The sequence below is a fragment of the Astatotilapia calliptera genome, chromosome 17 (genome assembly GCF_964374335.1).
Source record: "Astatotilapia calliptera chromosome 17, fAstCal68.1, whole genome shotgun sequence".
Lineage (NCBI taxonomy): Eukaryota > Metazoa > Chordata > Actinopteri > Cichliformes > Cichlidae > Astatotilapia > Astatotilapia calliptera.
In genome coordinates this window covers 15,412,188-15,435,203 of record NC_137438.1, presented here as the reverse complement: position 1 = coordinate 15,435,203, position 23,016 = coordinate 15,412,188, and the positions used below count along the sequence as shown (strand labels likewise).

The 23,016-nt window shown below is 39.7% G+C and overlaps 1 protein-coding gene across 7 annotated transcripts in view; it reads left to right on the top strand.

Moving 5' to 3' along the window:
- Positions 1–23,016, top strand: part of mast2 (microtubule associated serine/threonine kinase 2) — a 172,527-nt gene that overhangs the window by 130,218 nt on the left and 19,293 nt on the right. For 6 of the 7 annotated variants that reach the window (XM_026147103.2, XM_026147104.2, XM_026147102.2 and 3 more), the window contains 13 exons: positions 1,380–1,455; positions 2,468–2,488; positions 3,719–3,797; positions 4,922–5,076; positions 12,107–12,182; positions 13,863–14,072; positions 19,332–19,433; positions 21,171–21,303; positions 21,417–21,484; positions 21,732–21,835; positions 21,927–22,135; positions 22,217–22,355; positions 22,607–22,739. In XM_026147103.2, the coding sequence (XP_026002888.2) occupies positions 1,380–1,455; positions 2,468–2,488; positions 3,719–3,797; positions 4,922–5,076; positions 12,107–12,182; positions 13,863–14,072; positions 19,332–19,433; positions 21,171–21,303; positions 21,417–21,484; positions 21,732–21,835; positions 21,927–22,135; positions 22,217–22,355; positions 22,607–22,739 (1,505 nt within the window). The remainder of the gene's footprint in view (positions 1–1,379; positions 1,456–2,467; positions 2,489–3,718; positions 3,798–4,921; positions 5,077–12,106; positions 12,183–13,862; positions 14,073–19,331; positions 19,434–21,170; positions 21,304–21,416; positions 21,485–21,731; positions 21,836–21,926; positions 22,136–22,216; positions 22,356–22,606; positions 22,740–23,016) is intronic. The other variant, XM_026147105.2, reaches the window with a different exon arrangement.

The window sequence follows — 23,016 nt, the reverse complement described above, 5'->3', positions numbered from 1 at the left end:
CTTACATTCGGATTCTCATTTTGCTCTTGTCTTGTTCAAGGTCAGAAATTTAAAGTGATGGAGAATAAAGGAAAACAAATGAATGAGCAGAACACTTAACGCATGCTCTGTTTTCACAGTGAGGGCCTTTTTATCTTCCCATTCATATTTTCAGGTTGGTAAATGCAGCAGGAAGATGTCTTGCAGCACAAATAATTCATTCTGTAAAGTTTTAAGAACCCCAGTATGAACAATACTGCACAGATGAAAGAAGGCATATTTATTTAATGTTTGCGTCAAAGGAAATCTTCTGGTCAAAAATAACTTGGTGATGTCATCGAGAGTAGGTTTCTGGTTAGACCCTGTACAGAAGAAGACATTTATAAAAATATAATAGTATATTATAGTCCAAGTATTTGGTTTGAGTTGGGATGGAAATATTTGCAGTGTTTTGTAGTAATACTGCTCAAGCAAAGTATCTATAAGGTGAAAAATATTAGTCCTGGCATGGAACAAATCTCCGACACAGTTACTGAATTTACCTCTAATGCATCTTACTAGTCAGTAGGTAATGAGCTAAGAGGGTAAAGTAAAAGGAAGTTAACCAGCTTTTGGTAAAGACAAAGTTTTCTTTTTTCTGATCCACAGATATTATTTTGTATTTGAGATTACTGTCTTGAGTAAGCACTTATCTTTGCTATGTTTTATTATTGATATAATGATATCATTACTGGGAGCCGTTACTTGGGCTTTGATCAGAGTAGTAATACAAAGTCCCTCTGCCTCTTTCTTTATTATTTTGTCTTGGATTTTTATTTCCTTGAACTCCACTTAAAAAAGACATCTCACATCTTTATCATCAGTCTCAGTTGCCAGTTGTGCGTTTGCAGACATCCCCTTTTCCTCTTCTGCATCTTTGCATCTTCTTTTCCGTGATCATGGTTGGTTGGCATGCTCACTGGCATCAGCATGATGCGCTGATCCCTGATACAAACAATAGTAGCACCAAGTTGCTGAGCAACAATGACATGAGATGACAAGTCCAGAGATGACAAAAACCACCCAAAAAACATTTTTCTTACCTATTTGCATAGTCTGTGGTGTAATTTTCTTAAATCTCTTTTCACTGAGCAAATTCACTGGATTAAGACTTCACACATTGTCTTTTATTAGTAAAATGGCACACGTTAACAAAACACATCCCGATCAGTTACTTCATGGCTGATGAGAAGTTAATTAAGGTAATCGGATATGATTTTCATTCCCTGTGATTCTCCCTGAATTAGCTGCCACAAAAGTGTTCACTGTGTTAAAGAAAGAACTCATCACGTGAACACAGATGTAGGTTTTCTGTCTGTCTTACTGTCATTCCTGCTTATTCCTTTACTTCTGTTTTTCAGGGACCAGCCCACTGGACAGTCCTCGCAACTTCTCTCCCAACACAGCTGCACACTTCTCCTTTGTTCCTGCTCGCAGGTAAGACTTCCATTTATGTGCTAAGGATGTTTGTGTTTGCAGTCACACATGTAAAAAACACAGAAGCGCTGTTGTCCTCAATAAACAAACTGATTGTATTAGTGATCATTAGCTCTTACCAGTTCTTTTCAGTTTTAAGTTATACAGTACATCAGGAAAAAAAATAGAAATAAAGTAATAGATTGCAGATGTTGAGCCCAAATAGATAAGGTGTACTTCATCTTTTAATGTCCGTATCTTTGAAACAGTGTTAAACAACTCAGTGACCTATGAGAGCTGAGCAGCTGCTGATGTAAATGAGTGTGTGAGCTGATGAGGAGGCAAATTTGTAAATACTATTTTACATATCTTATCTTTAAAAGATCTGTACTCTCATATCTGTGCCGTGGCTAGCGTATGTTGCTAACTTCCGGGAACTATTGTGAGACACTGTGATCCCTAGCTGTGGTGGGGGGGTTGGAATCTATTTGATTGAACTGAGACTCTCCATTCGAGGACTGAGCCGAACAGGCAGGCTGTTTGCACGACGACGTCATCAAACACCGAGACACTGTGTGTGTGAGGTGCAGCAGCGAAAAGGAGCATTAGTGCTGATTTGAATTGGAAATCCCTCTCTGTCCAGCCACTGACCTCAGAGCTGCCGCTGCTCAGCACACTGTGGGGTGAGAGGGACACCGTGTGGTGGAGTCTGATATGACGGGCCTACTGTTCCTACTCGCATAAAAGCCTTATTTTACCAGAAACACTTTCATTTAAATGTATTTTTCATTTGGCTTTGCATGAAAATAATTGTGCTTGTTGTCATAAAATAAAAAATACATATGGCTTGCAACAAAAAGTGTGCCACTCTGCACTGCCAACAAAGTATCAGCAGTTAAACGTTTTTCTTTATCAGATATGTTTTGTTTGGAAAACCAACTGAGGCAATTTGCATCTATTTTTCAGTCTGTGTGACAGCAATAAAAATAAATAAATAAATAAAAAGAAAACCATTGTCTTGTCTTCTTCACAGCCATGGACACAGGTCTGACAGGTAATGTCTCCATTCTGACCTCTGACTTTTCCGCCTGCCTCTTCCTGCCCTCTGTCCTGCATGACTCAGCACGCACGCACACACACACACACACACACACACACACACACACACACACACACTTATCTCTGCTTTTTTTAATAAGTAGAGATAAGAATGACATGAAAAAGCATCCTCTTGTTTTTTTCTATTGGTGAATACTCAAACATTCTCATTTGTTCTCACAAAACACTTCCACAGGGGAAATCCATTTTCAGTTATGGCTCTTCAGGCTAGCCTCTCCTGTACTCTCTCCTCTGTTCACCACCTGTTTTAGGAATTCAAACATCCTAAATAGCAAGACCAGGAGTGTTCCTTTTGAAGAAGAAGGGTAATAAGGAGTGAAGTCAATCAGACACCAGGGGGGGGGGGGCAGAAGAAGGAAGGAATAACAAAGAAAAGCACAAGAGGAACTAACCTTCAAAATAAAAGTGGAACTAAATTGAATGAGGGACAGTCCCGAGACAACAGGAATATGTAGACAGACAAGGTAACACGAGAAAAATGAAGACCCCCCAGAACACGTAGGCAATAGAGAGACAAAAAAACAAAAGAGAGAATTGCATCCATAAACAAATATCATAATGAACACCACAGGGTTTTGTTTTGTTTTTTTAGAGGAAAAACAAATCATTTTTTAGACATTTAAATAAGTGCTTTTATGCTCTTTTTATAAATTTCTTCAAAAATCTCCAGAAGAAGTTTCACTCGTTTTAGCCAAAAGTGTAAAACAAAAAGAAATGAAATACTTGCGAGATGTTTTTAAAGTCGGACATGTTTAATTGGATTTGGAGCTGAGACACAGAAGGGGTAAGGAGGCACTTCAGGTTTGTTAGGATGAATATTTACTGAAAGTGACAAAAAGCTGGCTAATGTTTGATAACCAGAAGGTATTTGTGAAGTAAAGAATCCGGCTTTTCTGACACAGGATGAGCTGTCGAGTCTGTGAACTCTGTGGTGCTTCTCTTTACGTGTGCAAAGTCTCAGTGGATGCTTTTTGCACGCATTAGGTTCCATGCTATCTTTCCGCTTCACCTTTTCTTCCACCCACTGTAATACTTTTCCACTGTATGTGACACTACTTCATCTTGTTATTCTGGCTGTGGAGAATATGTGGTATTTCACTGAAAATGATCATTGAGTGCTGATGTCTTCATTCATTTTCTTTAATGTTCGCTCTTTGTTTTTAAGGACGGATGGCAGACGCTGGTCTCTCGCTTCATTGCCTTCCTCTGGATATGGCACTAACACTCCCAGTTCCACTGTCTCGGTAAATAAATTCACTATACTCTGTCTATGCATGTATTTGTATGTCTGCTGTAGTGATCTATAGACTCATCCATGAAAACTAGAAACACATACTTTATTTCACTTACTACAAAGCTGCAAAACTGCCGTAGCCTCCACTGCTGATTCCTTCATTCTGATACCTTACTGTGTACTTCTGCGTCCTACTCTTTTTCTTTCCCTCACTCTTAGGGACATGTCAAATGTCCCACTTGGTCTTATTCTCCTCCTTGTCCTTTACCTTCTGCTGTTCTTTCATCTCCCTTTTTTAAAATTGCACACTTCCTCTGTGGCTCCTGCCTTTAAAATGAGACTTGCTGTGCATCAAAGGCAGTAGCCTGGCTAAGTTGTCTGAGAAGCCGTGAACTTGAGCATCCAGACTAACACAATCATTGTAGTAAGAGAGAACCGAGCCCCCCTTCTCTTTTATCTTATTCGGACAAATAAGACCTTTGTTGTGTGAATTTCACCCTAACTGGTGGGGGTTTTTTTATGCTTTATGCCCTTTCTGTCACAACCCCAAAAGGATTCGTGCCTCCTACTGAAATCAAACCAGGGACTTTTCACTTGTCAGCTTTAGAAACTCACATTCACTGAAGTTCAGCTTAAAGTTGTTTGGAAAACCTTTCCAGTAGTGGAATTGCAAAGCTACATACATTATAATTTGATGACACACAGATTTACAGCTATGCCAAGCACTTCATTCTTCAGTCTTTCCACTCTGTTTTTCTGTGTAGAAACACCAGGAATTCCTGCAAGGACAGACTACCACAAATTGTTCCAGCTAGAGATAATGCTAGAATGTCCTTGCGCCAATTTCCATTTAGAGCACTTTAACTTTTCAAAAATACATCATACAAGCAAAAATAGTTTTAGCCTGTAGTATAATCCTAGCTTAGCTCCCTTCAAACCTTACAGGCATTTCCAGCTTTGAGTAATCTGCTTTTCCTGTCCCTTTCTCCTCTAATGAGAAGGGGACTAAACTTTACTCCAAAGACAAACTCAACCCAGAGTTCTTCTAATCCCAGTTTAGCTCCGGCCTAACTCCTCACTGTAGCTTCAGTGCTGGTTGTAATCTATGCTCCGTTTGTGCTCCTCCTCTCACAGTCCTCCTGTTCATCCCAGGAGAAGCTGCACCAGCTGCCCTTCCAGCCCACACCTGACGAGCTGCACTTCCTTACCAAACACTTCAGCTCTGAGAGCATCACAGATGAGGAGGGACGACGCTCCCCCGCCATGAGACCACGGTCCCGCAGCCTAAGGTAGGAGCTCTGGGCTAGCTCACAAGATATACTCTGATTGGATCCAGCAAAATGCCACATGAAACCCAGCCTACGTGTTAGCGGAAAGCAGAAATGAACGATAAAGCAAATGCCCTCCATTTTTTCTATAGCTGCTAGAGGCTTCCTGCAAAAGAAAAACCCTTGTAGGGCCCAGACGCACAAACCCTGCTTGCTATTCAAAGAAGAGTTGATGCAACACATGTCTCTGCTAAACATGTCTCTCTCAATTTTGTTTTACATTCAAAGGGAGCATATAATTTTCAAAAAGGAGTATAGTTTCTCAGCTTAATCAACCAGTATTATGTCTTTGTAAAATGTACAATTTTACAAACAATGTAGATCTTTTTGCACTTGTAGGTGCAGACCATTCAGATCAAGTCAGTACTTGAATTTAAAAGTAATCTCATAAATGTATCCTTTCTGTCCCGTGATCTAGAGATGGCTTTTCTCACCTTCAATTTGTGTCAGAAAAAGTGATGCAACGTAGCTTTATCAGTCAGTCCTGGATGATGATTGCTCATTTTGAGTGTAAAGTTGCTGGGCCTTCATTGGTCTGTAGAGGAGGCTCACACTGCTGCGCCCCTTCACTTGTGGAGGTCTGATTTTTAAATACAGCATAGCACTAAAATAGCATTTCACAAAGGATGAACAAACATTAGCAGACCCAGATTGTGTGTGTATTTGTCAGTCTTAAAAAGGTCACGCATATTCCTCTGACTTACCCATGACAGGTATAAGTGAGAATAGTCCTCACTGTGACACTCACCTGTCAAACTGTAGCTCTGTCGGTGTTGCGTTGTCTTTGGCCGTCTCCAGCCATCTTTGCTTTTTTGTGATTCTATTTCTGTTCCTGGTTGTCAAGAGATACTTTCAGATTTCACCTCATCCTATCATCTACAGATTTTCTGTATCAGTCCTCTTTAAAATTTCCTTGTATCACACACTTGTTTTGACCCCTTCATCTTTATCCCTGTTTCTTTATGGATAGATATCGAATGCTTTCATCCTATGAGATGAAAGCAGGCAATACCAAGTTACATGGTGTGTATCTGATTAGACTCCCGCTGTGTTTAGTGGTGTGTGTGTGTGTGTGTGTGTTTGTGTGGTTTGCTATCTCAGGTAATCCACCATCAACAGTGTCCCTATGTAACCTTGATATCTCTCCAGTCAGAAAATAAAATGAAATAAAAAGATCTCAGATGTTACATTTTAGCACCAACCTGCTTCTATCAGAGATAAAAGAAGAGCTGACAAGCACAGAGCACTTGCTGACTGTGAGCAAGTTACTTTACTCTGAGGTGACTTTGAAAAGTGTTTCAACTGTGGCTGGTTGTCAGCCCCCCTCGTATGAAGGAGGAGTGAGCCTCAGCAAAACCCTGACATCATATTAGTCTACCAGCAGTGAGTGTCATTAAAAAGCTTTTAATGAGCAGTCTATAGACAATCTACAAGTTCAGAGGAATAGCCAACAGAAAGCAGTAATAATGTGAGGAGTAAATGCAGTTTAAACGTTTGAAAAGGAAACGCAAAAAGATAAAAGAAGAAGAACAATGAAAGAAATTAACTGGAGTCACTGACTGGACCCATCAGACAAAAGAAGGAGCAAGAGAAGAAGAGTATGTGTATTTGGATGAGAGGCATTATATTGAACATGAGCTGCAAAGCAATAATATATAATAGAATGATCATGATTTTATCATTCTGTTGTAAGGAATGACCTTCACCATTGTTTTTGTCATTCTCTAGCTTCTTTATTAATTTCATTTTTTGCAGAAGCAAAGTAGGATCATAGATCCGTTTGTATTGTTGGGCTGTTAAGACATCATAGCTAAAACAAAAAATATATATACCTCATATTTATGTAGTAAACAAGGATGTTTAAATACAGAAAAACATTTTTTTTTAAATTCATATCAGTTTTATACACTCTTCAATCTGTCAGTCATCACCTGGACAGTTTCCATCACCTGAGGGGGTTCCTTCAAGGCTGAGCAGCTCTTGTCTCCTTCCCTTTCACTCTACAGTCTGCAACCATTTCTGTTGGTGAGTGTAGAGGTCAAGCTAACTGATGCAGCACTCCATCATTGCTGCTTCCTTTTTAACAGTCCTTACCGAGCCTGAAGATGTGGCCTGGCTCACTGAATAAATGATGGTCCCACTAAGATCAAACCAGGTGGACTATGTGTCACTGCAGGATTTTTTGGTTGCCACTAAAGTGTCGGCTTAAATCTGACCGTTACTAGCAAAGCCCCCACACAATAACAGCTCCTTCTAAATGATTCATGGTGGGAATGTCACAGGCAGAAACCATGTCTTCTTTTTCTCAGTGTCTGGTAAAGACACAGCAACTGATGAGGGGAGGTGCGCACTACTTAATCTCCGGGGAGCATCTCTGTGACGTCCACACCTTTTTAAGGCTGGTAACTCCAATGAGCTTATACTCAGCAGGCACTGATTCCCTTCTTTGCTCCTCTTTTTCTGAGCCTTTTTCATAACAGTATTTTGCTGTTTTTAAGACTGCACTTCAAAAAGCCTTAAGAGGGCTTTTGCTCTTAATCTTAGCAGTAGCTTGGATCAGCACACCTGACAGCTTTGCTTTCTTCAGTGTTTTTTCTACACTGTGTGTCCAGACTTTTCTCTGGTGCTTTTATGCTGAGCAAACAGCAAAGTCAGAAATGGTAGGTGACTAATTTATCTGACAATTTAAACTTTAACGAATTTCACGCAATAGAAACAAGTTGTGGATTATAGATGAAATGTGTACTTCCAAAGAAAGGCTGTATGCAAACACAAAAAGCTAGAAAATATTTTATAATTATTTTTTTTAAATAGTTGAGTTTAAGCAGCTTAACACAAATTGAAATTTGTGACTGGAAACAGAGCCAGAAAGTAAATGAAGACAAAGTACTGAAATTACACTTTACATCAATTTTGAAAAGAATTTGCACCACTGTTTTAGGATTCACTAAACAAACATACCTTCACTGTTCCTTTATCTTTTCATTAGGTTTTAGCTTGGAGGATTTTAATGACATCATCGATGAATTTTGGTGGTGAAGGCACAACGTGCCCCCCTCTCTGTCACGCTCAATTAGGCGTCTTATTTCCCCAAGTCAGACGCCTCAGTTGTGAAGCAGCAATGTTATTTTTCTCTGTCTCGCTCTCTCACTCTCTCTTTTTCTCACACACACACACACGCACACACACACACACACACACACACACACACACACACACACACACACACACACACACACACACACACACACACACACACCAACCAATCATCTCTCCTCTCCTCCCACCTCACCTCAGCCTTCCCCCAGCCTCACCATCACCGTCTGATTCCCTGTCTCATCTGATTTACTTCAATTATCCTCTGCAGAAATCAGCTCTTTTGCATTTTGAGTGCCTTTTGTCACATGTGGCACCACTTAGAAAGAAAATGGGCCTTCACCCAATGTTTTAATTATCAAATTTCATATCTTTCTGAAAGTATAAGTGCTAACTTTCGAACTGCAGCCCCACACTAAAACAAGTGTCCCACAGTTTGCTCCAATATCTCTTCTCCAAGGTCATTTCTCAGAGTAATGACTAAGACGATTTTCGCAGGGATTGCCGCGAGGCAGTTTTTATTTCCCATTACCGCAGAAATATAGCCAGGTTCTAATTAGCCTTTGTCTGGCTTTCTTATGTTATTCATCCAGAGGATTTCACTCTGGCGTCCGCTACCGCACACTGAATGGGAGATTTATTTTAATATCTGCTCAGGCTGCTCACAGGCATGAGCGCCCAACAAGAAGAACACAAAGAAGACACCAATGATATACTGTGAAAATTAAGAAAGTGCCTCAGGCTGTTTTGGACAAACTCCACCTCCTTTACTTACTGAGCCCTGTGGCAGAGCTACAGGTTTTGATTGATTTTCTCTTTCCTTAAAGGCACACGGACATTAAAGAAGTGCTTAAAGTTGAACATGTTATCGCATCAGGTGATTGACGTACATGACTAACAATTGCCTTTGTTAGTCATGTACGTGCACAGATATTCTAGCCTTTTTCTTTTTGTAAAGCATCAGTAAACCCGAATTCTGTCTTATTGCTGTGCCGTTATGTCACAAAGACAGTTTTCTTTCATCAACTAGTTGAAAACACATCTTCCTTCTAGCTTTTTCAATTTTAAGCTGTTAACAAATTCAACAGTCCCTGCAGATGTTTCACAATGAAGCAGTGAAAAGGAAGGATGAGGTCCTTTTCAGTTAAGTTTGAAATCGTTATCGTAGAGTTGGATCAGAAAATATGTAAAGGGAGGGGTCTGTACTTAATTTGATTGATTAAGGTGCTCATGACCATAAAACCCTCACATGTAGCCGAATTAAAAAAAGTTGCAAATACCGAGCCAAACTTCCTGCACAGCAAAGAAAAAACAAACCTTACCAGTTTTTTTACCAGTTTTTTTAATTGCTTGATTGCTGCCAAGGTTATCCTTAATAAATGAAATAATAATTTAAAAACTGCATTTTGTATTTGCTGTGATTATGTTTACCTAGTATTAAAATTTGTTTCATCATCTGAAACATGACAAATATGCAATGAAAAGTAAGAAATCAGGAAGGTGGCAAATACTTTTTCACAGCGGGGTGTGTGTGTGTGTGTGTGTGTGTGTGTGTGTGTGTGTGTGTGTGTGTGTGTGTGTGTGTGTGTGTGTGTGTGTGTGTGTGTGGTCATCTGTCAGCGTGATAAACTGCGCTCATGACGTTCAGCATGTTTGTCACGTTCAGGCTGTTCTCATTCCTATTACGCTCGTAATTGGACTTTGAGCTGCTGGTTGATGACTCAGAGCATTACCTCATGGTACAGGTCACCATGTATGTGCTTGTGTGCACGGGTATATTTGTGTGTTTATCAGTGACTCATGCTAACAGATGTGTGGTGGCTAAAATGTCTTTGTGTTTGTTTGCTAGGTTTGTAACCTCAGTCATATTAAGTCTCTTAAGTTTGCAGAAATTGTGAGGTGTCTTTTCTGCACTTCCTTTTTTAATGTTTTCTTAAGATTTCAATTCATTTTAAAAACAAGTAACTTGTTGGTTGGCCTTCAGGTCAAATAATTATTTTTTTTGTAAAATTAGATATTTTACTATATTTGAGTTTAGCAAAAATGTTTTACCCCCTTGATGTGATGACCCTTTATGAGGTTAAGTTGTAAGAGCAATAAAAAGTCACTTTAGGCCTCTTGAAAAACAGGAAATATACACTCAGTGCAATTAAATTTTATTTATATAACCTCAGATCTTAACAAGTCACCTCAAGGTGCTTTATATTGTAAGGTAAAGACCCTACAATAATAGAGACAAAACTCCAGCCAGGCTGGGGGTGATGGGAGGAAAACAGGACAAAAGACACCCTGTACATAGCTTAGCGCTTGCTAAATTGACCATAGATGTCGATGTACATTGATGGATGGATAAATGGATGAATGGATGGAAGTGGGCTGCGTTATAGAGATGCCTTCATTAATTTTCCTCCTTTTGCTCAGACCATTTACATACAAGAGGGAGCAGAATTTAAAATCCAGTGTGCTCAAGTACACTGGCATCACCCTTCTCGTAATAAACATGTATTCAAGTTGTTTCTGAGTAACACTAAAGGCAAGCTTAGACAATTTTAATAACAGTTGAATTTATGGCCGTGTTTCTTCATTGTATCTTCAAGAAGGATATTTAAAATCATTCCAGGAACAGTTAATAACAACCAAACTAATGGTTTAAAACAGATGAAGATATGTTGTGTGCCAGATTCCTAAAGTTCCTAAAATGCTCATCGTTTGGAAAGCAGTTTTCACTTTCATATATGATAGTAAATGAAACCGAATGTTATCAAAGCCTTGTTCAGAATTAAATGTTTCTTCCGTGACTAAAACACATACACACACATACTGCCTTCTACCTGTCATCATCTCATATTGTGAAAGTGAGACATGGAAAGGTCAAGGGTATTGCTGCTGTTGCTGTTTTGTGTTATTGTAGAGAGAGGTCAGGTGTGGGGGTTGGTTCATGATAGAATAAGAAAAGGGATGAGTCCCTGGAGAAGCACAATACAGAGAAAATGAAGTCCACTGTTGGTGCTAGTATGAACTAAAGGAGACATCACTGTCAGTCTGTCAGGGCATGAAAACCCCCCGAGGACTAATGGAGACTCGCTGCACGGAGCTGGACGAGTAGTGAAGATGCCTGGCTTTTTACTGACGCACACATGCTGTCCGTTGGTCTGCCAGCCTCCAGAGGGGTTACCTTTGCGCTGCTCAGTGTGTGCAACCATGTGAGTCTAGAGGATGTCATGGTATTCGGTTGACACCGCTGAAGATGCACGTATGATGAAGACCCCCAGGTCCTGTTATTGTGTGTGAGCACCATCTCTTTTCTCTTCCCCTCTGCTCTGAGCTGACCGAGCCTGTCTGTCACTTCGGTTTCCTCAGGCCTGTTTCTGACAGGGCGGATCTTTTTTTTCAGAATACAAACGAGCACCAGAACTTTTCTAAATGTTCATCTGTGGAGAAAAAAAAATCTGTCTTTGCTTTATCCTAGTTTGTGCTTTTTATGTACGTTACAGAGAATCTTTAAAGAAATTCTATTCATTTTTACCATCTGGAGATTTAAAGTTTGGGTCTACTACTTTATACATTAGAGGACCATGACTATCATTAATTCTGACATAGTGAACAGGTAGACTTATGTACTGAATTATTTATGGATGCTCACATGATCCCTTCTCACAAGTATTTGGCTTCAAATGCTAGTGTTTGTGCATCACATACTCATATTTTTGGTTCCACAGTATACACAGAACAATTTCCTGATGAGCTACATCAAGAGTAACGTGTGACTGTCCTGGAAAGCATATGTTAAACAGCTTTTTGAAAATAATTGTTGCCTGTCAGCACATTTAACTAAAGGCATGCTAAGACTTTAATGGCTTACAGTTGGTGATTATCTCCATTTGCTTTGTTTCAGCCCTGGGCGCTCTCCTGTGTCCTTTGACCATGAGATTATGATGATGAACCATGTGTACAAGGAGAGATTCCCAAAGGTTTGTATTACTGACACACAGTTCCTAAAGAAACTAAAGGAAGTGCTAAAAAAAAAGGGATGAACAAAAGAACAACAATGCAAGAACCTCAGTTTAAGTCTTTGCTTTCAAAGTTGGTCTAGAATCCAAACAACAAGCAATTAAAAATGTTTAGAGTTCACTACTGTTTGGACAACTGCAAGAATTTGGGGATTTCATCATCTTTAGTACACAGTGTATTTAAAAAAAAGAAGAAGAATCTACAGATGTTTCTGTGAGCAAGGGAGCACGCTGAGAAGTAGTGCTGAACTGCAGCGTTACATCAAAAACATACCTGATTCTGTAATAAGTGCATGGGCTCAGACACCTTCTGCTTAAGTTAGTCAATGAACACATTTCATCTCTATAGCCACTAATACGGTTTTAAGCAGTCCTATAAAAACAACAATGGTATTTTGATATTAGTTGTGTTTTTTAGGTTTTCATCATTGACACAGTTTTTGTCATATTGCCTCTGCACACCACCCCGGTGGATTTTAAATCGGTCTTTCAAGATGTTTCTAAAGCGTAGACGTTCAGCTTTAATTCATGACGTGTTGCTAATATATTGAGTTAACTGTTAAAGAATGTAAATTGCATTATACGTAGTTCAATATTTTAAGATTGTTTTTAAGAAGTGGATAAAAAAAAACAACTGCTGTCTAGAACCCACGGACATCACATATGCTGCATTTCCTCCATCGAGATGCTCTGCTAGGCCTTTACTCAGCCAGCTTTAGTTGCTGCATGTTTGTGAATCTTTGTGCAGTCAGTTTAACAACTGAAAATCATGCTCTATTAGGCTAATATCAGGTCATTGACTTGGTCAAATATCTCATTTCTTTGTCTAGAGAGACTTGGATTGCTATGTGTTTGTTCATTATCCAGCACCATCAATTTTGCAGCATTTGCCTGAATTTGAGTGGAGAACATAACTTAAAAAAAACAAAATAGATGCACCACAGTAGTTAAATAAATTGGTGCTAAGAACATATTCAAAATGAGCATATATTTTCAAGCCCTAATGCAGCACTGCTTTAAAAAAGATGTTGTTCATTACTGTGCAGTAAGGCTGCACATCCACAAGTGCAAATTAAGACTCCAGCATGCAGAGATATGCACATGCGTAAAAAAAATCCAGAAATGCTGTCCAATGATCTGGCTGATGAAGTCTAAGAGATCGATGCGTTTGCTTTGTTTCTATTTTCTATTTAATACAGGATTTATACACAACTGAAATATTATTGCAAGTTGTTTTTATTCAATGAAGCAGCTGCAGTAAGTGCGGTATGAGCAGCATTTTGAAATAAAATACTCTAATTTCTTATTAATATGTGACATCAGCGTTCGTCTCTGTTCCATATTTCTCTTTTTTCTTACAGCGACCTGTCCCTTTAAGTATTTGTTCAATTACTGTGACATAGATGATGTATTATGCTAAAGACTAGAAGTTTAGTGTTTCATTGAGTACATTATTTCAGGCCTGTATCAAACATCATTTTTGAATAATTAATTTTTCAATTAGAAGGGATTTTCCCTTCCATATGAGATTATCTTATAGCCGTGCCGTTTACTGTCTCTCCATGTGTCTCACATGAGCGTTCCTATGTGTGACTCATCCTTCTCCCCACCCTGTAATTGCCTTCCGCCTCCTCCCCTCAGGCAACAGCTCAAATGGAGGAGCGTCTGGCCGAGCTGCTTGCCTCCTCGGCCCCAGAGAAGATTTGCCCATTGGCCGACGGGGTCTTGAGCTTCATTCATCATCAGCTTATAGAGTTGTCCAGAGACTGCCTGGAGAAAAGCAGAGAGGACCTCATCACTTCCCGCTACTTCTACGAACTCCAGGAGAATCTGGAGAAGCTGCTGCAAGATGTAAGTTGATTCACAAGTTTATTCACAGTCCCGCAATGAGCCACTTTTGCTTCCAATTCTTAATCATTCCTTTGAATAAAGCGTGTAAGAGCAATCTAAATATAAGAACTTCATTTGCTTCCAATTGTGTTCCTCATGCACTTCTAAAGAACAAACAAACAGACACACAACAATCAGCTCGGACACTTTTGACCAGGTGTAGACTGCAGTGTTGATTCTAGAGACCTCTAAATGTTTTAATTATTTAATTCTTTTCATTATTTTCTTCTCTTTAAAAATACACAAATAAAGACACAACATGTATAGTACCATCCCAGCCATGCTTGGTTTACTGTGCAACAACTTACAGTGTGACACACACCTTTGTTCACTCATTGCGAGTATGGTTACATGTCTTATGAATGCACAGAGGCTGCCGTTCCTTACAGACCTAAGACTTCCTGGGCTCTCACACATTCCTTCATAAACAGTTTGTATATTTCTGTCAATCAATTTAAATTTACTCACTTGGTGTGACAAAATTACCTCGTGTCCGTTTACACACGAATATCAACATGACAGAGCACAGAAATGTACTTACACATGTGTGAGCGGTGGTGACATCTCTATTAGCTCAGTTTTCGGGGGCCTGAGGGTGTGATATTGTGGCTCCCACAGGCCTCTTATTGACCTTCTGTTCTACTGGGACACATAAACACAAGATATCTCAATCATAGACACACACATATATGCAGGCAAGCACACACACGCTCTCCGATTTTAATTTCACACTTCAGTGGTCACTGGGGACTGATGGATGACTCTCCCAGACGCAAGGAGGTGCAGTGGAAAGGTTTTGGGATGGCTGAGGATTGGAGGGGATTCCTCTGCTTTCGATTGGCCAGCAGGTTCACAGAGGAAAGGGGAGGTGGATGTACATGCATGAAGCCTGTTCAAAGTCTTTTGGAGGGTGTGAGGAACTCGGGTTGTGCACATCTGGAGAAGCGCTCCCAGCTCAGATGGCAGTGCAGCAATGCGGGCTGAATGATGACATCACCAATTAGGCGACATTAGACTGTTTTTTTTTTCTTCTGTTTTTTGTAATATAGCCAAGTGCAGCAGCAGGTGAAGCAGACCTCCAGCTCAGAAAATGAATTTGTGAGCAGGTGGATGCAGGTGTGAAGGCAACCTCAGCACTTTCATTTATGGGAATTCCACGTAATTTTTGTGGGTGTTTGTCCGAGACATGTATCGCACCTCGTGGCAGAGGAGGCTGGAAGAAGAGGAGGTGGAGGAGGTGATAAGGAGGAGCGAGTGGAAGGTGTTCATGGACTGCTGGGAGGAGGAAGGGACAGATGCCGACTTTACAGTTGAGTCAATTTCGGTTTGATTCAGTGTAGCTTTATTGAGACGTTGAGACTCGGTTACATTGTTGTTGAGGATCAGACTCGAAGGTAAACTGAATGTTGCTGATCTGATGTCATACCTGAGGAGTTGCCTGCACTACTTTCTCTGGCTTTAGTAGCTTGTAACTGTAAATTGTTCTACAAACAAAACCTTTGAAAGGTTCATAAAAGACAAGTGAGCCTACGTCTTATTCTTACCCCTTATCTGCAAGTTGAGTCTAGCTAGTTTTTTGTGGCATTAAGTGCGACTTTGTGAGCAATTTCTTCCCAAATGCTGCTGTTGTTGGCTCAAAAGTCAGCTCAGAAAGGTGATGCATTATCTGGTATTTACTATTTTAACAGGAGAGATCTCAACAGAGAGTTAATCTAGTTTTTCATTCAATATATTTGTAAATATAATTACATCAAAATTGATCATTTTGCCTGATGTAGTGAATGTCATTCATCTTGTCCATCTTAACTGCTTATCCAACTGGAATCAATGCCATCTTTATTGGGCGAAGTGTACGCCTTGGACAGGTGACCTGACCATCACAGATCCAGTGAGTCAAAAACCAAAAGGAACACCTTAAATGAAGGCTTTTTATCCCCAGATAACTTGATCACTAAAATAAATCAGCCGTTCTTTTTCTTCCATGGCCCTCCGTCTCAACCTATCCCTCCTCTGTCACACCAACCCTCAGCATATACTCCTTCACTAAATCCATGAATCTTCTCTGTGGTTCCTCTTTTCCTTCTGCCTGGTGACTCCATCTTCAACATCCTTTGTATAGTGGATAGTATAGCTACTATCCCATCAATGCAAATATTAAAACAATCTCAACCCTGCCTGTCTAACTTTGTTTCCCTTAAAAATCAGAGAAACACCGTAGAAAAGTCTTAAAAAACAAACTGCGTGAAGCTTGATGGTTTCACTTTCCTCTGTAGTGAGATTTCTGTGTGCCACTCAGTGAGCGTGAGTGAAGTGGAATTTAATCAGCTGAAACTGGAAAATGACAAAACTCAACAGAAACTTGCCATTTGATAAACTGACCCTGTAATTTTACAGGAATAACGGTAACAAAAATAATAGTTTGTATGTTCTCTCAGTGGCTTTTTACTATGCTTCACTGCACTTTACATGAGCCAGTTACAGAGTAACTTTGAGAAATGAGCCTTTCTCATTTTTGAGAAGCTGGTTTGGTAAACCCATTTCCCCTTGTTTTTCATTTTTACCAGCCTGCACCTTTTGGTTTCTGCAATTATCAGTCCTTTTCCTTTATCATCATTCCTTATCCCCTTCTTTGGTGTCCTTTCTTTCCTTTCCTTGTGTCATGACCTCATTACAAAATTCACAGGAGGCCGACTAAACTCTCCTCCTCCTGTCCGTCTCTTGTCTTTTTTCTGTCCTCCACCTTCACCCCTCTTCTTTGGCTCATACTCACTTCCTCTCGGTCATCTATCCCTGTCACGAGGCCTTAGTGACCTGTCTGGCGGTCACCATGGCAACCTCCATCCAGGACATCCTCTGCTGGAACCCCTGGGAGACCCTGTTAGACTCCTGGAGGTCACCTGAGGGCAGAGGGTTGTAGAAAGCTATCTCAGCTCCAGTGATCTGTCACTAAGTGTCCATCCTTCACTCTGAACCTTCAACAGATTTGCCACAAGCCATACACAGCTGCAAACACCTGCTTTTAATAGTCTTTTAGCTGAATTCAGGTACAACTGTGACCTGCTTGGAGGAAATGATGCATGCTCTCTGTTAAGCATGAGAAAAAGATCTTTTCTTCCATATGTTATGGTGTTAAAAAAATTAAATTGAATTGAACTGAACCAAATTAACACCAGAAATTCACATTCAATCATTCTTAAACATCTCACATTCACTTTTTCATGAGTGCTTGTGGTGGTACTTTTCAAATGAATAAAAGCAAAGAAAATGGAATTTGAAGTGAAGGAAAAGCAGCTCACAGGGATCTGTGACTTTGTTCCACTGTACTGAGTGTTGCTGTGTGATGACATCATTTCTGTACACTATGTATTGTGATATTGTTGTATTAGGTTATCTGTGATCCCCACGTCTCTCTGTTAGACTTAATGAATTTACCTCTGATCTTAAAAAAAACTTGAATTTTTTTTAAATAAAAAAGGACATAAATATTATTTATTTATTTTATATTTGCAGAAATGCAGCTAAGGTTGTGAACATTTTACAATAAGATACTGCCAAATTATATGTACTTACATGTACTTCCCTTTAAACAAAATTGAAGCTTAGTTGAACAAAAACAGTTATTGTACCATTTGTTAAAATAAATAAATAAAATAAATGTTTAAATAAAATAAATGTTTAAGGACTTTGGTCTCACCAAAGTCCTTAAACATTTGGTGAGACCACTTTCACTGCCAGCAGTTTCCAGCATTTCCTGGATTTCACTCTTAAATTAGGATTAAATTAGTTTAATTAAGTCTTACTAAGTATATTTACTCACTGGTAATCTGAATTATAGCATGTTTTACAGTATTCATTTCACACCAGCCTTGATGATTCACAAGAAATTGAATTTGTTAATGAAAATTAGTTGATCTTTTTCAATATAAGTGAAATGCTCATCTAATTTCTTCTCTGACGAGACGAGCAGCGCTCCGCTGATGAAGACAAAGGATGTTGAAGATGACGTTTTTGGCACCAGTTGTAATAACTGTGTGTATCGCTTAGCATGGTTAATCGCTATGCGTTTACCAAACATAAAAGTCCAATCCACGTCATTCTAGCATAATAGAATAAATTTGTAATACACTAAAATCTATAAATTAGATCACACTGTGCATGTGGATTCAAGATGTTAAAGGACTTGTATGTATGCTGTGTACCCACCAGGGAGTCACTTCATGTTGACCACACAGTGTTAAAATATGCCGGCTGTCTCTTTCTCACATAGTCTCTGGATAATTAGTCTCTATGTAGGGGGAGCCTATCCCTCAGCTGTGCGTTACCACCGATCGCTGGTCCTTACAGTAACCACACACATACACGCACATACATAATATTCCATCTCCTTTATACTTAGATACATATAGTTGAATACCAATACAGTAGATATTCACTCCCTCCCTCCAGGTTTCATTACAGTTATAAATAATTCAAGAGATAATTCAAGGGTGGTGGTGGTGGTGGTGGTGGGGTTATAGGGGCCCCCGGGCCCTCTGCATCTGTCAGACAAACAACAACCTGTCAGCCACGCTTTGTTTATGAGCAGCCGCCTCCCCTGTGTTACCCCGCCTGACACATACATACATTATAAAAACATACATACATGCCACATTCATAAATGTGCACATATGAAACCACATGTACACAGTTTCTCTTTAATTATTTTATTTTGTTACAGTGGCAGGTTCGTCACCACACACACACAGATGCACTTTCTTTCCACCCCATTTCTTTCCAGGGGTCAGTGTTTGCTCCAGCTGCATCTCCAGTCAGTTACAACGGATTGCTGAGTAAATTGCTCTGTCTCCATGCTGGCAGACATTTCATGGTGGATACGAAGGAGTGAGGCAGAGGTCATTTCTGATTTAGATTACCTCTCAGGTGTCAATGAAAGAAGGACTCCACCATCTGTTCATCCTCATGGCTGTTCTGCTTTGTTTATGAAGGACAAATCCAGCACAAGAGACGTTTTCTATTCAGTGCAAGGTCATCAAAGTTCACACAGATGAATTATTGTCCTGTCCTGACAGATACGAGTTGTTTGTTTGTTAGCTGTTTTTTTTTTTTTTGTTATTGTTTTTTTCTTGCCTATTTGAATTTAATATCGCAGAGAATATTTGTAATAATTGTTCTTTGTACACTTTTTGCTTTAACCCTGAGTCCTCTTGTGTTCTCTTTAAGGCTCATGAGCGTTCTGAAAGCATAGAGGTTACCTTTGTCACACAACTTGTCAAGAAGCTGATGATCATAATCGCCCGGCCCGCACGTCTGCTCGAGTGTCTGGTAAGAAAGACCTTCACAGACCTTCCAGATGTTTTTTAATTAATTTTTTATTTAAATATGAAGCTTATTCACCTTTTTCACCAAACCTTACCTTGCTTGCTTATCCTCAACAGCTACTGAGTCCTTTTTGCATTTCAGTTACTAGTATTAACTGGAATTGTTTTTTTCATACTGTTCAGATTCGCTCCATAAACGCTTGAAAAATGCAATTTAGAGCTTTCTGCTCCTTGGTGGAAATTTAAGCCAATAAATAAATTTATGGGTATTTCAAAACAGCCTAATGTACACACATGCTCACACATTAACACCTCTCAGCAACATTATGTTTAGACAACAGCAGAGCTTCTTTTCTTTCTCTGTCTGTCACCTATTCAAACTTCTCTCAGAGGACCTCCATGACTTTGGGATGAGATTAAGGATGGGAGTTGGTACAAATTTAGTGATTCCATTATTGATATCACTTATTGATTGTCATTAGGTTCTCATTGGCTCTGTTTTGAGAGTCACCACCATTACATACAAACTAAAAAAAATACATACATAGGTGTGTAAGCAGCATAATGTTGTTGTTTCTGTCCTGGAAGCAGTTTTCCACTTTAACATTTATCTCATCCTTTTGTATGATAAAAAAAGTCCATATCCACACTCTAAACTGTGTCATTATTTTCCTCCTCTGACACGTGAACTGAAATCAGCGGATTGTAGTGCGAGTGCAAAAACCGATAAGTGGGATCGATAGGCAGACAGACTAACAATTCCAAGGAATTGGACTACTGGGAACTAGTTCTCTACAAGAACCGGTTCTCAATTTGTATCCCTGGATGAGATGGTTCGCATTTTCAGCCTAATAGATGGAACCAGCAATTGGTGAGCCCAGGAGTTTGACATTAGGGAAAAGAATGGGAAAAGGGGAAAGAAAGAAAGATGTGGAGTGCAGAAGACAGGGATAATTGGAGGGGCAGTAGAGGATGAGGAAGAGGAGGACAAGAGGGGAGGTTTCCCCAGTCCTCACATCAGTAGTTTTGACTAATTGCATACAGCTGAAGCTGTGACACTGAACAGGATGGGTTTTTACAAATGAAAGCACAGAGAGACAAGAGGGCGCAGGAAGTGTTTATGTGTGTCCACAAGAAGGGAATAATCAGGCAGTCTGTCTTAGTCAGAGGACACAGAAGTTTCTGCCCAGCAAAACATCCTGTACGTCTGCAGCACCGTCCAAGTCTTCGCTCTGTGATTGCTTTAGAATCACACAGAAGGTTTAGATTGTGTTTTTTTTCTGTGCAGCGCTGTTGTTGGGGCAACTCACTTTAAATCAGAGTTGAATATCTTGATCTAATAAGATAACCAGATGAATTTCTGTTTCTCTCCATGTCGAGACTCAAACAGGACGGGAGCATTTTGTGCTAAATTATGATATTTCGTTACTGGAGAATTATCACAGATACAGAACTACACAAAGAATCTTCATATTATATGTTACTGTTTATTGTTATTATTGCAAGGCAAAATACTGAACAGCTAATAAAAGTCTGGACAGGTCAAGGCTTTCAACCATTTAAATTCACATGTGTCATGGCTTTCATAACAACTTACACAGCTGAGATTGTAGGAACCATTTTGGCACCAAAAGAAATAGATTCTCATTCTGTTATTACCTGATTTTGAACCTTAAGCTTTGATTTGTCTCTTTATGCCACTCCTGCTTCATGACCTCCTTCCACTCTCCCTCCTTTGCAGGAGTTTGATCCTGAGGAGTTCTACCACTTGTTGGAAGCAGCTGAAGGCCATGCAAAAGAAGGCCAGGGCATTAAGTCTGACATTCCCCGATACATCATCAGCCAGCTGGGCCTCACCAGGGACCCTCTGGAGGGTAACATCAGCAAACATCAAATATTTCTTATTTAACTGGTTAACTACTGTCTTTTTCTTTGCCCCCCTCGGTTCCTCTTTCTCCTGGTCATTGATCCTTGTGTCTCGTTGTAGAAATGACTCAGCTCAGCAGCTATGATAGTGGAAACCCAGAAACCCCAGAGACAGATGATTCAGTTGACGTGAGTATACAATGAAGGAGTGTTAAATAGGAATCTGTGAAAGTAGACCAAAAATGTAAGCAGTTTAATTGACTTTCATTTTAATCATCTAATCAATTTGAAATCACTTTTCAAGCAACTTGTAGATTCAGAAACATACAAAAGGGTGAATTTTACTAATCATTTATGAAAATACAGTAAAGATTTTTTTTCATGGTTCTTCTCTTTGGGTTGAAAACCTTTCATGTTTTTTGCTTTTGTGTTTCAGACTCGAGTAGCCACAGTCCCAGCAGGATCACCACAGACTAAAGCCAAAACCCCTCGAGAGGAGGACTTTGAAAATATCAAGCTCATCAGTAATGGAGCCTATGGGTACAACAGCATTCAACCCATCTCTCTGTCTGTATTTTTAATATATGTTAAGTTCTTTGTAAAACCTGAATACCTTTCTTGTCCTGTGTAGGGCTGTGTTTCTCGTACGTCACAAGGAGACCAGGCAACGATTTGCTATGAAGAAGATCAACAAGCAGAACTTGATCCTGAGGAACCAGATCCAGCAGGCCTTTGTAGAGCGAGACATACTAACATTTGCTGAGAACCCTTTTGTTGTCTCAATGTTCTGTTCTTTCGAGACCAGGAGACACTTGTGCATGGTGATGGAGTATGTGGAGGGTAAGATAATTACTAGTTGTCATTAGTGGTGGTAGTAGTATTATGTTGTCTAATATTGCAACTCTCATGTGTCATCTATAGGTGGCGACTGTGCCACACTCCTGAAGAATATCGGAGCCTTGCCTGTGGATATGGCTCGTATGTACTTTGCTGAAACTGTCCTCGCCTTAGAATATCTTCACAATTATGGCATCGTGCACAGAGACCTCAAGCCTGACAAGTAAGACTCAGATAACTAAAATAGGGATATCCACATCACACTGCACCATGACGAGTGTTTGGAGCAGTCTGAAGCCTTGTTCACAGTGTTTTTTCGCAGTAATTACTTTAACATAAGTTGCTCATATGTGTTTTCTTTTTTATGATTTTGTTGATTATTGTTATTACTAAGGTTAGAAACTAATAGAAATAGTGCACTGTTTTTCCAACATTTGCTGTCTGGACAGAAACTTTCAATTTTCTCTCGTGCAGTCTTCTCATCACATCTATGGGACACATCAAGCTGACGGACTTTGGCCTCTCTAAAATCGGTTTGATGAGTTTGACCACAAATCTGTATGAAGGACACATAGAGAAAGACACCCGGGAGTTTCTGGACAAACAGGTATGAGCTTTTTAAGGCTTATGCATGCATGTTATGACTGACTGTGAAACTGCACACTCACATTTGTCATTCAGAAGTTGTTAGTCAGTGAGCACACCCCCGATTCCTTTCTTAAACTTTGAATTATGTCAGTTTACAAAATGAATTTGATGTTTTATTCCGTATGTATGATAAACTCAGCAGAAAGGTTTTACAGAGACAAAGCCCAAGGGCAGTGTTTGCATGTTTGCATAGTGTTGGCTTCACTTTTCAGACCCAGAAGTTATGCCTGTCTTTC